Source organism: Oncorhynchus mykiss, chromosome 20 (assembly GCF_013265735.2).
Source record: "Oncorhynchus mykiss isolate Arlee chromosome 20, USDA_OmykA_1.1, whole genome shotgun sequence".
NCBI lineage: Eukaryota > Metazoa > Chordata > Actinopteri > Salmoniformes > Salmonidae > Oncorhynchus > Oncorhynchus mykiss.
The window spans coordinates 9854119-9870404 of record NC_048584.1 but is presented as its reverse complement, the minus strand read 5'-3'; the positions used below and the strand labels follow the sequence as shown (position 1 = coordinate 9870404).

General features: G+C 44.2%; 1 protein-coding gene across 4 annotated transcripts in view; it reads left to right on the top strand.

Moving 5' to 3' along the window:
• LOC110498737 (carbonic anhydrase-related protein 10) overlaps positions 1–16286 on the top strand; it is a 308840-nt gene that overhangs the window by 116335 nt on the left and 176219 nt on the right. For all 4 annotated transcript variants that reach the window (XM_036955731.1, XM_036955729.1, XM_036955730.1 and 1 more), the window contains exon 4: positions 3402–3544. In XM_036955731.1, coding sequence (XP_036811626.1) covers positions 3402–3544 — 143 coding nt within the window. The remainder of the gene's footprint in view (positions 1–3401; positions 3545–16286) is intronic.

The window sequence follows — 16286 nt, the reverse complement described above, 5'->3', positions numbered from 1 at the left end:
TCCTAACTGACCTAAGACAGGGAATGTTTACTAGGATTAAATGTCAGAAATCGTTTAAACCTGAGTTTGAATGTATTTGGCTAAGGTGTATGTAATCTTCCGACTGTTTATACATTCAAAATGATCTGAGAAGAACAACATTGGCAGGGAAGTTCAAGCATAGCCAATATGCAGCTATAATGTATTGGGCCTAAATCTTCTGCACAAACCTCATTGCTTCAGATCAGTTTTCAATTGGTTATTGTTGCATAGGCTTAAGATCTCAACTTGCATTTTGACTCAGAAAGGGATCTTGACTTAAAAATGGTTGGTGACCACTGCTCTAGGGTTAGAAATGCTGACTCGACTTCATATTTGTGAACTCAACAGCGAGAGTCATCTTTGATCTCCCACATTTGCAAATTATCTAGGAGGTGTTATTGAAATACACTATGTGGACACCTGATTGTCGAACATCTCATTCCAAAATCATGAGCATTAATATGGAGTTGATCCCACCCCCCTTTGCTTCTATACCAGCCGCCACTCTTCTGGGAAGGATTTTTACTAGATGGTGTAATATTGGTGCGGGGACATGCTTCCATTCAGCCACAAGAACATTAATGAGGTCGGCACTGATGTTGGGCAATTAGGCCTGGCTTGCAGACGGCGTTCCAATTCATCCAAAAGGTGTTCGATGGGGTTGAGGTCAGGGCTCTGTGCAGGCCATACCGATCTCGGCAAACCATTTCTGTATGGACCCTGCTCTGTGCACGTGGGCATTGTCATGCTGAAACAGGAAAAGGCCTTCCCCAAACTGTTGCCACAATGTTGGAAGCACAGAATAGTCTAGAATATCATTGTATGCTGTAGCATTGAGATTTCCCTTCATTTCCCTAAGGGGCCTAGCCCGTGATTATGACGAACAGCCCCAGACCATTATTCCTCCTCCACCAAACTTTACAGTTGACACTATGCATTGAGGCAGGTACCAATGGCGGCAAGCTTTCCACCACTACAACTGACGTTTGGCATTATGATCTTAGGCTGCTCGGCCATTGAAACCCATTTAATGAAGCTCCAGACGAACAGTTCTTGTGCTGACGTTGCTTCCGGAGTCAATTTGGAACTCAATACTCTGCAGTCCCCTTCTGTGAGCTTATGTGAACTACCACTTCACGGCTGAGCCGTTGTTGCTCCTTGACATTTTCACTTCACAATAACAGGATTTACAATTGACCTTGGAAGTTCTAGCAGGGCAAAAACTTGACAAACTGACTTGTTGGAAAGGTGGCATCCTATGACGGTGCCATGTTGAAAGTCATTGAGCTCGTCCATACAGGCCTTTCTATTGCCCATGTTTTCCTATGGAGATTGCATGGCTGTGTGCTCGATTGTATACACCTGTCAGCAATGGGTGTGGCTGAATCCACTAATTTGAAGGGGTGTCCACATACTTGTGTGGTGTATATGGGAATTTCCAATAGTGGAATTCACAGAGTAAAAATGATATTTCTACTCCCTTGTGGAGTTCCTTATGTTATTCTAAATGGAATCCTGGCTGTGATTCTAAGCGGAAATGTGTTAATCCATGTGAATTGCTAGAAACGATGAAGACATCCTTCCCTCTGCACAGGATGAGAGTTCCTGCCGTCAGTGGCCAAGTCTTATATAAGACATCAGTGGGGAGAAAGAGAAAGAGATAGCGAGGGAGGGGGAGAGATGTAGAGAGAGGGACAGAGAGAGAGTGAGAGATTAATATAGAGATAGCACTTTCCCTGTAGTGTCATCCTCTCACTGTGTCCTGCCAGTCTTACGGCAGTCCATAGAAGTGCTATCTGATGATGCTAGAGTTTGCTAACTTTGTTCTGATTAAGCCTGGATGACGTAACTGCTCATATACATTTGCTGCTTGGGGTTCTTCTGGGTGACCTACATCCATCCTCAAAAAGTTCTACAGCTGCACCATTGAGAGCATCTTGGCTGGCTGCATCACTGCTTGCCTTGGTATGGCAACAGCATTGCCTTGGATCGCATGGCACTACAAAGGATGGTACAGACAGCCCAGTACATCACTGGGGCCGAACTCCCTGCCATCCTGGACCTCTATATCAGACGGTGTGAAAGGAAGGTCCGGACATTTTTGACAATGAGGACCTTTATCTACTTCCCCAAAGTCAGATGAACTCGTGGATACCGTTTTTATGTCTATGCTTGCGGTTTGAAGGAAGTAGCTAACTAGCGCTGGCATAATTGCTAAATAGTATTAGCGCAATAACTGGAAGTTTATGGGTATCTGAAAGCATTCTAGCAGATACCCATAGACTTCCAGTCTTTGTGCCAATGCTAGTTAGCATTGGCTCACGAAACTACCTCTAACTTCCTTCATACTGGACACAGAGAAATGGTATCCACAAGTTCATCTACGTCTGACGAAGTTGCCAAAATCCCCAAATATCCCTTCAAAGACTCCAGCCTCCCAAGAAATAGACTCTTCTCTCTTTTTCCGCACGGCAAGCGCTACTGGTGCATCAAGTTTGACACCAACAGGCTCCTGAACAGCTTCTATCCCCAAGCCATAAGACTGCTAAATAGCCAGCAAACTGGCTCCACAGACTATCTGAGTTGACCCTAGATTTTTATTGCACTGACTCTATGCACACTCACAGGACTCTACATACAGGACGCACACACACACGCACGCACGCACGCACACACACACACACATTCATCATATACAATATGCTCCTGCTACTCTGTTTATCATACATCATAATAGCTAGTCACCTTACCCCTATACTGTACATATCTATCTATACCACTCCAGTATCCATCCACATTGTAAATTTGGTATTGGAACTGACCCTGTATATATCTTCTTCCTTTCTCGTGTTCTTCTTATTTCTTATTTGAATTTCTCATGTTTTTGTTCTATTTTATGTTATTTTCTGTACTATGTAGATATTGATTTCTGCATTGGGTTTAGAGCTTGCAAGAAAGGCATTTCACTGTACATGTGCATGTGACATTAAAACTTGAAACTTGATAGTTCAAACACGACTGTGTGTGTGTGTGTGTTTGTTTGTTTGTGTGTGTTCGTTTGTGTTTGTGTGTTTTTTGTGTGTGTCTTTGTGTGTGTGAGTACTAACTTATCGTGTCCCTATTACATGTGTATTCTACGCTCTCCCATAGGACCGATAATTTACTTCACATCACCATAGAGTAGCCCTAACAAAGACACAACAAAACCCTCCTTAGCCGCTCTTATCTCTTTTGCAACACATGCTAACCGGTTTGTGTTGCACCTCTTTGTATTTCAATGCCATTGTTTAGTACACATGCTAACCGCTTCTGCCCTATTGCATCGCCATCGTTAGCCACACATGCTAACCGTTTTGTCTCTACTTCTTTGTGTGTTGCAGTGCCGTCATTCTGGGGGCTAGTGAACTCAGCTTGGAACCTGTGCTCCGTGGGGAAGAGGCAGTCTCCCGTCAACATCGAGACCAGCCACATGATCTTTGACCCCTTCCTCACGCCCATCCGGCTCAACACGGGAGGACGCAAGGTAAACAAACACTCAACAATGGTACTCTCAGAGTGTGTACCAAATGGCACCCTCTTCCTATATTCCTATACAGTGTACTACTTTTGACCAGGGCCTGAGTCCGAAATGGCACCCTATTCCCTATATAGTGCACTGGTCAAAAGTAGTGCTTTACATCCAAAATAGGGTGCTATTTCAGACCCAGCATTATTGTCTGGGGTGATGGATGTCGCTGCATTGTCGGTTCCTCACTGCTTTGTTTGGGAAGCCTCGAGTTTGTGGTACTATTGTGTGGTTCTATAATGCTGTTGTATGGTTTGTTAGGCAACTAGCCATGTACAGATCTCTGATCAATGTTGCTGGCTTAAACGCTTCACTTTTTTTTAATCCCGGTGAACAAAGTCGGTTGTTTGTCACAGTTTCATTTTTTACAGAGACAGATGGCATTGGATCAACTCTACATTGTCTGGATATTACCATAATACATATTGGTTCACACACGCAACACAAACACAGTAATATGTTACCGGAAAAGAGACCTATACAGGACAAAATATATATTTTATATGAAATCCGTTGTGAGGGAGAACCACAAAACGGCGTAAACACAAACACAGACACATGATTTAGCCACATAGATATATATTTTCTTAAATTTAATTTGATTTATTTCACCTTTATTTAACCAGGTCGGCCAGTTGAGAACAAGTTCTAATTTATAACTGCGACCTGGCCAAGATAAAGCAAAGCAGTGCGACGAAAACAACAACACATAGTTAGTTACACATAAACAAACGTACAGTCAATAACACAATACAGTGATCGGTAAGCTGCTCTGACAGCTGAAGCTTAAAGTTAGAGAGATATAAGACCCCAGTGTCAGTGATTTTTGCAATTCGTTCCAGTCATCTGGAAGGAAAGGCGGCCAAAGTAAGTGTTGACTTTTGGGATGACCAGTAAAATATACCTGCTGGAGTGCGTGCTGCAATGGTGACCAATGAGCTGAGATGAGGCAGGGCTTTACCTAACAAAGACTTATAGATGACCTGGTGCCAGTGGGTTCGGCGATGAATATGTAGTGAGGGCTAGCCAACGAGAGCATACAGGTCGCAGTGGTAGGTAGTACATTTAAAACATTTTTTTTATTTTTTATGTACCTTTATTTAACTAGGCACTTAAGAACAAATTCTTATTTTCAATGACAGCCTAGGAACAGTGGGTTAACTGCCTGTTCAGGGGCAGAACGACAGATTTGTACCTTGTCAGCTCAGGGGTTTAAACTTGCCATCTTCCGGTTACTAGTCCAACGCTCTAACCACTAGGCTAGCCTGCCGCCCCATACATGGGGCTTTGGTGACAAAACGGATGGCACTGTGATAAACTACATCCAGTTTGCTGAGTAGAGTGTTGGAGGCTATTTTGTAAATTACATCGCCGAGGTCAAGGATGGGTAGGATATTCAGTTTTACGAGGGTATGTTTGGCAGCATGAGTGAAGGAGGCTTTGTTGCGAAATAGGAAGCCGATTCTAGATATCATTTTAGATTGGAGATGCTTGATGTGAGTCTGGAAGGAGAGTTTACAGTCTAAACAGACAACTACACTAGGTATTTGTAGTTGTCCACATATTCTAGGTCAGAACCGTCCAGAGTAGTGATGCTAGTCGGGCGAGGGTGCGAGCAGCAATCAGTTGAAGAGCATGCCACGGAAGGAGTGTTGTATGGTGTTGAAGCTTGCTTTGCAGGTTTGTTAGCACAGTGTCCAAAGAAGGGCCAGATGTATACAGAATTGTGTCGTCTGCGTAGAGGTGGATCAGAGAATCACCAGCAGCAAGAGCAACATCATTGATAAATACAGAGAAAAGAGTACACCCGAGAATTGAACCCTGTGGCACCCCCATAGAGACTGAAAGTTGTCCGGACAACAGGCCCTCCGATTTGACACAGATCTCTGTCTGAGAAGTAGTTGGTAAACCAGGTGAGGCAGTCATTTGAGAAGCCAAGGCTATTGAGTCTGCCGATAAGAATGCGGTGATGACATAGTCGAAAGCCTTGGCCAGGTCGATGACGACGGCTGCACAGTACTGTCTTTTATCGATGGCGGTTATGATATTGTTTAGGACCTTGAGCGTGGTTGAGGTGCACCCATGACCAGCTCGGAAACCAGATTGCATAGTGGAGAAGGTACGGTGGGATTCTAAATGGTTGGTGATCTGTTTGTTAACTTGGCTTTCGAAGATTTTAGAAAGGCAGGGCAGGATGGATATAGGTCTATAACAGTTTAGGTCTAGAGTGTCTCCCCCTTTGAAGAGGGGGATGACCGCGGCATCCCCCTGAGGATCTCAGACGATACGAAAGAAAGTTTGAATAGGCTAGTAATAGGGGTTGCAACAATTGTGGCGGATAATTTTAGAAAGAGAGGGTCTAGATTGTCTAGCCCAGCTGATTTGGGTATCCTGGAAGGATATTGACCTCATCCCGTCTGTAGAGGACGCCTGGTTGCTCTTCAAAAGTGCTTTCCTCACCATCTTAAATAAGCATACCCCATTCAAAAAATGTAGAACTAACAACAGATAAAGCCCTTGGTTCACCCTAGACTTGACTGCTCTGGACCAGGTCGATTAGAAAGGCCTGCTCACTGAAGGGTTTTAGGGAGCATTTGACAGTGATGTGTATTAGAGGGCAATTTGGTCAGGATGATAGGGTGCTCATGGTTGCGGATTTAGGGTTGTACCTGGTAGGTTCCTTGATAATTTGTGTTTGATTGAGGGCATCTAGCTTAAATTGTAGGATGTTAAGCATGTCCCAGTTTAGGTCAACTAATAGTATGAATTCTTAAGATAGATGGGGGGGGTGATCAACTCACATATGGTGTGTACGGCACAGCTGGGGGCTGAGGGGTGTCTATAGCAAGTGGCAACTGTGATAGACTTGTTTCTAGAGAGGTCGATCTTTCAAAGTAGAAGCTCAAATTATTTTGTTAGTATGACAGAACTCTGCAGGCTATCTCTGCAGTAGATTGCAACTTCGCCCTATTTGGCAGTTCTATCTTGTTGGAAAATGTTATAGTTAGGTATGGACATTTCTGGATTTTTGGTGGCCTTCCTAAGCCAGGATTCAGACACGGCTAGGCCATCCGGGTTGGCGGAGTGTGCTAAAGCAGTGAATAAAACAAACTTAGGGAGAAGGCTTCTAATGTTAACATTCATGAAACCAAGGCTTTTACGGTTACAGAAGTTAACAAATGAGAGCGCCTGGGGAATGGGAGTGATGCTGGGGGCTGCAGGGCCTGAGTTAACCTCTACATCACCAGAGGAACAGAGGAGGATTAGGATAAGGGTACGGCTAAAGGCTATAAGAACTGGTCGTCTAGTGCGTTCGGAACAGAGAGTAAAAGGAGCAGATTTCTGGGTGCGGAAGAATAGATTCAAGGCACAATTTACAGACAAGAGTATGGTAGGATGTGAGTACAGTGGAGGTAAACTTAGGCATTGAGTGATGATTAGGTTTTTTCTCTAGAGGCACCATTTAAGCCAGGTGAAGCCACTGCATGAGTTGGGGGTGGAAAAAAGGTCTAGCTAAGGCATATTGAGCAGGGCTGGAGGCTCTACAGTGAAATAAGACAATAATCACTAACCAAAACAGCAATAGACAAGGCATATTGGCATTAGGGAGAGGCATGTGTAGCCGAGTGATCATAGGGACCAGTGTGTAGGTAGGCGAGCTGGAGACACGGCGATTCAGACAGCTAGCAGGCCGGGGCTAGCAGGCTAGCAGATGGTCCTCAGGGTGATGTCGTAATGGGAGAGCCTGTTGAAACTCCCGCGAACAGCTACGTCGGCAGACCAGTCGTGATGGATCTACGGGGCTCCGTGTCAGTAGTCAGATGTGGTAGAGAAAAAGCAGTCCCATATGCTCTGGGTTGATATTGCGCTGTGCAGACTGGCAGGAATTGACCGGGCTGAGGCTGGCTGATGTCCTAGTTAACGGTGATGACTGCTAGCAGTGGCTAACTGACTACTAGCTAGTAGCTAGTAGTAGATACCATAGCGTACCTACAACAGTAGCGCAGCATTGTATCTAAATGCATACCCTGCCATATGATAACAGCAATTGGGAGGTGGGTGCAGATGGACTGTGTTCCAGAGCTCATGGTTGCATGTTGAGATGATTACTATGATGAGGGTGTGTTTACATTCCAGGGATTGGTACAGGGTTACCCCAGGGCCATGGCAGGAGCTGTAGGGGCATGGACGCCCATACAGATTAGCCCAATGGCATGAGAGAAATCCACAATTACTCTGTTTAACTGGAGAAAGATAAATAGTAGACAGTAGAGGAGGGAGAGAAAGAAAGAAAGAGACATGGAGATAGAAAAAAGAGGCCTGAGGGACAACTGTAATCAGATTCAGTGGCTAAACAATGCTATTACCTCTGTCATTATTGTTGGGGATGTAACTCCAGTGCATTTGAGTTTTAGATGTTTTGAAATGGCACAAGGAACTTCTATTAGGGAAAGGGGGATATCTAGTCAGTTGTACAACTGAAATGTGTCTTCCACTTTTAACCCAACCCCTCTGAATCAGAGAGGTGCAGAGGGCTGCCTTAATCAACATATTCAGCACCCAGGAAACAGTGAGTTAAATGCCTTTCTCAGGGGTAGAATGACAGATGTTGACCTTGTCAGCTCAGGGATTCGATCCAGCAACCTTTCGGTTAACTGGCCCAAAGCCTCTACCCGTCAGGCTACCTGCCATACTACCCATCTGTGGGTTCAGTTCAGATAAAGGTGAGTTTTGTATTACATTTGAAGCAGCACACAGGGCAAAGATATAGTGATGTAGGACCTGGTAGTTACTGCTCTTGTCAAACATGTGCCCTTTTGGCAGCTATGTGCATTTAGCTGATTCCTATTGTCACAGAAGCTCCTTCCTCTATGAACAATTTAGTAGTTTTGCCCTAAACTCCAGTGGAACTTTTCCATTCATCAAAGTCAAAGAAAGTTTTCAGAGACACAGAGAAGTGAAAAGTAATTTAGGACTTTGTTGTCTCCGCCTGTTAATGTTCTCTGTTGTGTCTCCATCTCTCGAAGCATCAGAGCTGTCTGCAATGGAACAGTCTACTTCACATTGTCAATGCTGCTGAACACACACAACTCTGGCTCTTTCTTTTCTTAAGGAAGAAAAAAAAGGAAATCCAAAAGATTATCCCTCTGATTGCATGGTCAGTCATGAGGCGAGATGGAGAGAGGTAGAGAGAGTTAGAGAGAGAAAGAGGGAGAGAGGGAGAGAGAGAGAGAGAGAGAGAGAGAGAGAGAGAGAGAGAGAGAGAGAATGCAAACAAGAAAGAGAAAGAGAGAGAGAGGTGAGAGAGAGAATGCAAACAAGAAAGAGAAAGAGAGAGAGAGGTTAGAGAGCGAGAATGCAAACAAGAAAGAGAAAGAGAGAGAGAGGTTAGAGAGCGAGAATGCAAACAAGAAAGAGAGAGAGAGGTTAGAGAGCGAGAATGCAAACAAGAAAGAGAAAGAGAGAGAGAGGTTAGAGAGCGAGAATGCAAACAAGAAAGAGAAAGAGAGAGAGAGGTTAGAGAGCGAGAATGCAAACAAGAAAGAGAAAGAGAGAGAGAGGTTAGAGAGCGAGAATGCAAACAAGAAAGAGAAAGAGAGAGAGAGGTTAGAGAGCGAGAATGCAAACAAGAAAGAGAAAGAGAGAGAGAGGTTAGAGAGCGAGAATGCAAACAAGAAAGAGAGAGAATGAGAAAGAGAGAGATAAAAAGGTGTGTCCAATAATGTCAAACCCAATCTCCCTTTCCCTTCTCTTATTTCTCCTCCCCAGTACCAAAGTGATTAAATTCATTTGAAACCTCTTCAAATAATTGTGGCTCATCTACGCAGAGCAAATATTCAATTAATACTGACAATTTAAACAGTGTGATTCCTCCAGTCCGACACACATGACCTTGATGCATGTCTCCCCTCCATTAATTATGCCTTCCATTCAGGGGTCCTCTCATTTCCTTTAACTATTCATTAGGTAGAGATACGGACAGAGCAGTGGAGGAGAGCGACCCATCAGGGAGTCAGAGATGAAGTTAAATCTTCTCTCCCTCCCTCTCTCCTCTTTCTGTCTTTCTCTCTTTGTCTCTCTCTCTCACTGTCTCACTATCTTACCCTCCTTATAGTATCTGTCTTTAACTCTCTCTCTCTCCTGAATCAGTGAAGTGGAGGATTATATGTGGAGAAACCAAATGGTTAGTCCTCTTTTGGCTTTGCTTTCGTTATTTTTCCACCAAGACATCTGTGAATAATCTATTTGTGCGGTGAAATGGGCCCCGCTTCTCAGTTTTACATTAGGGACACATTTCCCTGTCTGTTCTCCAGGCTTTGAAGTCAAACGTGATCTTTTGTGAACGTGTGTTACTTTAGTAATCAGTTTCTGGCAGGTGGCTGTGGCTTTTTTGAGAAGCTGCTTCGCTAACGTACAGATGAATACAAAGTTATAAAGTAGCGATAATTAGTTAGATAACATTGAAAACAGTGTATGTGATACATGCACTACTCTGTACCCAGTTTACAGGCCCTGACCCTATCCTAACACTGGGTAATCTAACCCTGACCTTAAAGAAAATAATGGCATTTAGTGTATTTTTGAAAGTGTTCACAGTTTCCCTATAGCCACCTGCAATTACAGGTGTTTATACAGTATTATGCATATAGGAGGCACTACCCCATCATGTCTGTGGGAGCCACAGACATGATGGGGTAGTGCAACACACACAGATGTTTATTGCAAAGGACCAATCGCATTACCATCACACAAACAGATTCAATTATGCAAATTGCGGATTGAAATTAATTAGACACAAGCTTGGGTTGGCTGAGCCCATGCGAAGCTGTCACCATATCTCAAAGTGAGAGCCAGCTGCTTTGTCTGGTTGTCTGTCTGGGTGTCTGTCTGGGCAGGAATATCTTCAACATGCACTGTAACGGAAAACGTTCAATGATATGGTAATTTGGGGTATTATAAACACTCAAACATTCTGAATTTTTTTCCTGCAGCATACTGTAAATTATGGTACATTATAGGAAGATATTGTGGGCGGGGCAAAGAGTTACTGTATTTCGAATGGTGCACTGTAAAAAATAATACAAATAATTACACTAGAATGTTTTATACACTAGAACCGCTGGGCCTCGACGGACCCCCTTCAAGCTAATGAACAGTCATTCTGACTGCAACATTCTAACAGTGTAATTAATACATATGCTATCGCAAAAATCTTCATGGAGTGACTTTGCTACAACTATGAAACAAAGGAAATAATTGTGGACTTCGGGAAACAGCAGAGAGAGCACCCCATTATCCACATCGACGGGACAGCAGTGGAGAAGGTGGAAAGTTTTAAGTTCCTCGGCGTGCACATCACGGACAAACTGAAATGGTACACTCACACAGACAGTGTAGTGAAGAAGGCGCAACAGCGCGTATGAACCTCAGGAAGCTGAAGAAATTTGGCTTGTCACCTAAAACCCTAACAAACTTTTACATATGAGCATCCTGTCGGGCTGTATCACCGCCTGGTACGGGAACTGCACCGCCCACAACCACAGGGCAAACTAACCACAGGGCAAACTACCTGCACTCCAGGGCACCTACAGCACCCGATGTCACAGGAAGGCCAAACAGATCATCAAGGACAACAACCACCCGAGCCACTGCCTGTTCACCCCGCTACCATCCAGAAGGCGAGGCCAGTACAGGTGCATCAAAGCTGGGACCAAGAGACTGAAAAATACAAATAAATCTCAAGGCCATCAGATTGTTAAACAACCATCACTAACACAGAGAGGCTGCTGCCTACATACAGACTTGAAATCATTGGCCACTTGGAACACTAGTCACTTTAATAATGCCACTTCAATAACTTTTACATATCTTGCATTTCTCATCTCATATGTACGTATATACTGTTTTTACTACCATTTTTTGCATCTTGCCTATGCCACTCGGTTTTAACGGACCTCTGAGACTATCACAGTGCAGGTGCATTTATACGGAGACTTGTTTACACACAGGTGGATTGTATTTATCATCATTAGTCATTTAGGTCAACATTGGATCATTCAGAGATCCTTATTGAACTTCTGGAGAGTTTGCTGCACTGAAAGTAAAGGGGCTGAATAATTTTGCACGCCCAATTTTTCAGTTTTTGATTTGTTAAAAAAGTTTGAAATATCCAATAAATGTCGTTCCACTTCATGATTGTGTCCCACTTGTTGTTGATTCTTCACAAAAAAATACAGTTTTATATTTTTATGTTTGAAGAGTTCAAGGGGGCCGAATACTTTCGCAAGGCACTGTATTGCTGCACTGTCAGAACTAGAAGCACAAGCATTTCGCTACACTCACAATAACATCTGCTAACCATGTGTAGGTGACCAATAAAATTTGATTTGATATGATTTGAAGCAAAAAGCATATGTCTTGGAGCATGGTAACAGCTTATTTTCATAATGACAAAAGGAAATACAAAAATACCCCAACCACCAAGACGTGAGGTCAAATGATGAAAACATCAGTAGCCTAAACATCATTATAAGTGGCCTTGATAAATAGTGAAACTCAGCACAAAGCAATAAGGGCATTATAATGAATATAAGCGTTGATATAACAGCAGTCAAAAATAGTCAATTATTATCAGCTCGTGCTTGTGTGCGTCTTCACGCAATGGCATCAGTTGGATTTAATTTAGCTGTTATCCCTTGTCCTAACAGTTGACTTGAACAAGAAGATGTCGCCGTACTGGATGGCTGCTGTTTTGCAAGCTCCGACACAACTTTGCTATTTTGTGATTATGTTGTTGATTATTTTTACTTTATTTTCACAAAATGTATCTGCTGTTATTTCTTACAACCGACAAGAACTTTTGAACATCAGATCATCAGTTACTTACCCCAATTCTGGATTCAACTTTGACTCACCTGCCCTGAGTTATCTCTTTAATTCCGACCCAATTTTGGGTCACCGGGCGGACAAGACAGTGGGGTTGAGGAAATCGAGGGGGGGAGGGGTTTGCCTCTACATCAACTCCAACTGGTGCGTGAACTCCAGCACGGTGGAAATGTCGACCCACTGTTCACCCGTCTTGGAATATCTGATGGTCAAATGCCAACCATTTGAATTTTCAGCTGTTATCGGCACTGTTATATAAATCAAATCAAGCCCTTAACCAACAATGCAGTTTAAGGAATAGAGATTAAGAAAATGTTTACTAAATAAACTAATGTAAAAAATGTAATAAAAAGTAACATAATAAAATAACAATAATGAGGCTATATACAGGGGGTACTGGTACCGAGTCAAGTTAGGCTAGTCGAGGTAATAGGTACATTAAGGTAGGGGTAAAGTGACTATGCATAGATAATAAACAGTGAGTAGCAGTAGTATAAAAACAAGGGGGGGGAGGGGGTCAGTGTAAATAGTCTGGGTGGCCATTTGATTAATTGTTTAGCAGTCTTATGGCATGGGAGTAGAAGCTGTTAAGGAGCCTTTTGGACCTAGACTTTGCGCTCTGGTACCGCTTGCCGTTCGGTAACAGACCAGGACAGTCTATGAATTGGGTGACTGGAGTCTTTGACCATTTTTTAGGCCTTCCTCTGACACGCCTAGTATATAGGTCCTGGATGGCAGGAAGCTTGGCCCCAGTGATGTACTGGGCCATACACACTACCCTCTGTAGCGCCTTACGGTCAGATGCCGAGCAGTTGACATACCAGACGGTGATGCAACCAGTCAGGATGATCTCGATGGTGCAGCTGTAGAACCTTTTGAGGATCTGGGGACCCATGCCAAATCTTTTCAGTCTCACGAGGGGGAAAAGGTGTTGTCGTGCCCTCTTCTCGACTGTCTTGGTATGTTTGGACCATGATAGTTTGTTGGTGATGTGCACACCAAGGAACTGGAAACTGTCGACCCGCTCCACTATACCCCCGTCGATGTTAATGGGGGCCTGTTCGGCCCTCCTTTTCCTTTAGTCCACTATCAGCTCCTTTGTCTTGCTCGCCTTTGAGGTAGAGGTTGTTGTCCTGGCACCACACTGCCAACTCTCTGACCTGCTCCCTATAGGCCTTGAGGCTACGGCTGAGGACAGCAATAATTACAAGATGTCCCGCTATGACCTTCGCAGAGTCATCAAACGAGCAAAAGGACAATACAGGAATGAGGTCGAATCATTCTACACAGGCTCCGACGCCCGCCATATGTGGCAGGGTTTACAGTCCATTACGCTTTACAAAGGAAAACCCACCCGTGATCTACCACAGAACTCAATACATTTTATGCACGCTTTGAAAACAACAACACCGTGCCGGGTGTGAGGGTCATCACCTACCCAGAGGATTGGGTGATCTCGCTTTCCGAGGCCCGACGTGAAAAAGGTCTTTAATCAGGTCAACACCCACGAGCCCGCGGGGCCCAACAGTATTCCCGGGCCCGTTCTCAAATTATGTGCAGAGCATCTGGCAGGTATATTCACGGTCATTTTCTACCTCTCCTTGTCCCAGTCTGTAATCCCCACAGGTTTTAAGATGACCACCATCATTCCTGTCCCCAAGAACTTACTGCCACAAGAACTCAAATGCCACGATGACTACCGCCATGTAACACTCGCTTCTGTAATCATGAAGTGCTTTGAGAGGCTGGTTATGGCACGCAGTAACTCCACCATCCCAGACACCCTAGACCCACTCCAAATTGCATACTGCCCTAACAGATCCATATATTACACAATCTCAATTGCTCTCCACACTGCCCTCACCCACCTAGATGATAGGAATACCTATGTGAGAATGCTGCTCATTGACGACAGCTCAGCATTTAACACCATTGTCCCCTCCAAGCTCATCACCAAGCTTTGTGACTCTGGGTCTGAACACCTCCCTCTGCAACTGGATCCTGGACTCCCTGACGGGTCGACCCCAGGCGGTGAGGGTAGGCAACCTCACCTCTGCCACGCTGACCCTCAGAACAGAGGCCACACAGGGTGTGTGCTTAGTCTCCTCCTGTACTCCCTGTTCACCCACAACTGCGTGGCCTCGCACAACTCCAACACCATCATTAAGTTTGACACGACAGTGCTTTGCCTGATCACCGAGGACGATGAGTCAGTCTACAGGAGGGACGGAGGGGGGGGGGGGGGGGGGGGGGGGGGGGGGAGGGGGGGGGGGGGGGGGGGGGGGGGGGGGCAAGCAGTACCGGTGCATCAAGTCTGGCACACACAGGCTCTTGAACAGCTTTTATCCCCGAGCAATAAGGCTGATAAATAGCTAACAAAATAGCTACACGGACTATCTGAGTTAACCTTGTGTCCTTTTATTTTCATTTTTGTCTCTATGCACACTCACAGGGCCCTACACACTCACACACACACTCTCTCCATCATCTGCTCACTCACACATAACATGCACATAGATTTATACTGACTCCCACACACCAACTTACATACAACCTGCTGCTACTCTGTTTATCTTATAAACTGACGCCTAGTCACCTTATCCCTATACATACAGTATATCCCTCTATCACTCCAGTATCCCTGCATATTGTAGCTATGATATTGGAACTGACCCTGTATATAGTATGCTTACTTACTTATTGTGATTTTTGTGTTTTTGAAAAGTATTACATTGTTATTGATTATTGCATTGTTGTATTTGCCGGCCAGACTTGTTTTCTTTTCAAGCAGCTTGTTTGCCAATGACAGTGAAGTGAAAAAAAATTGTTCATGGTGATGTTTCTCCACTTGCCAATTTAAGGTTCCACAATCCTCATCACCACATTCTCCGACCCTCGCTCACCTGCTGCCCGGATGTTTTCCCAGATATTGAAAGCCGTTCAGCATGTACACTCTCACTGTGTAACCTACTCCAACTAGACCAGAGTAGACTGATAAGACTGCTTGGATTCAGTGGACTGATATACAGTAGGATACATACCATTTTAAGATTATAACTAGAATGGATCAACATAGTAGAATGTTGTTCTTGTTCTTCATTCACAATTGCTGATTACATGATTATGCATCGTTCTATTCCCCTCGCTCATCATCTCACCCAGTTGCGGCGTACTGCAGCACAGCTTGCGGGATGTCAGCCATTGTTGCCAGAATGACGCAATTTACCACAATCTGCCACCATCTACCACAAACGGTCGCGGCATAAGCTCAAAAGTTTTAAAGGAAGAAGCATCTGTTTCTGTATAGTTTAGGTTCAGTTTCGGGGCAATTATCAGAGTGATTATCTGCTGGGCACTGCACTTTCAACTGTCGGAAGAAGGAGTGGAGCAGGTCCTACTCTTGGGAGAAGGAGGGGCAACGGGGGAAAACCATTAAAAATAATGAAATGCCCTTCCAAAACTGGTTATAACTCCAGTTCAGTTTGTGATATTAAGATTCTAACACCTACAGTGTGTTGACTTAAATTATGGCAAGAGTAATAAAAAAATTATAATTCTTGAGCAGTCAAAATGACTGCTTTAGCGGTTCAAGTGTAAAGTGCATTACTGTAAACATTACACACCCACAGTCTGAGCCAGCAGCCATGGAATGTCCAGCTGTGTTTGAATTTGAATTATAAATGCAGATTAGAGGAGTGTGAGTGGTGCTGACAGACGGGTTTTGGTGGTGTTCAGGTGTGTGTGTGTGTGTGTGTGTGAGAGAGACTGTTTGCTCTATGTGTGTGTGTGTGTGTGTGTTCAGACAGTGCTTTGT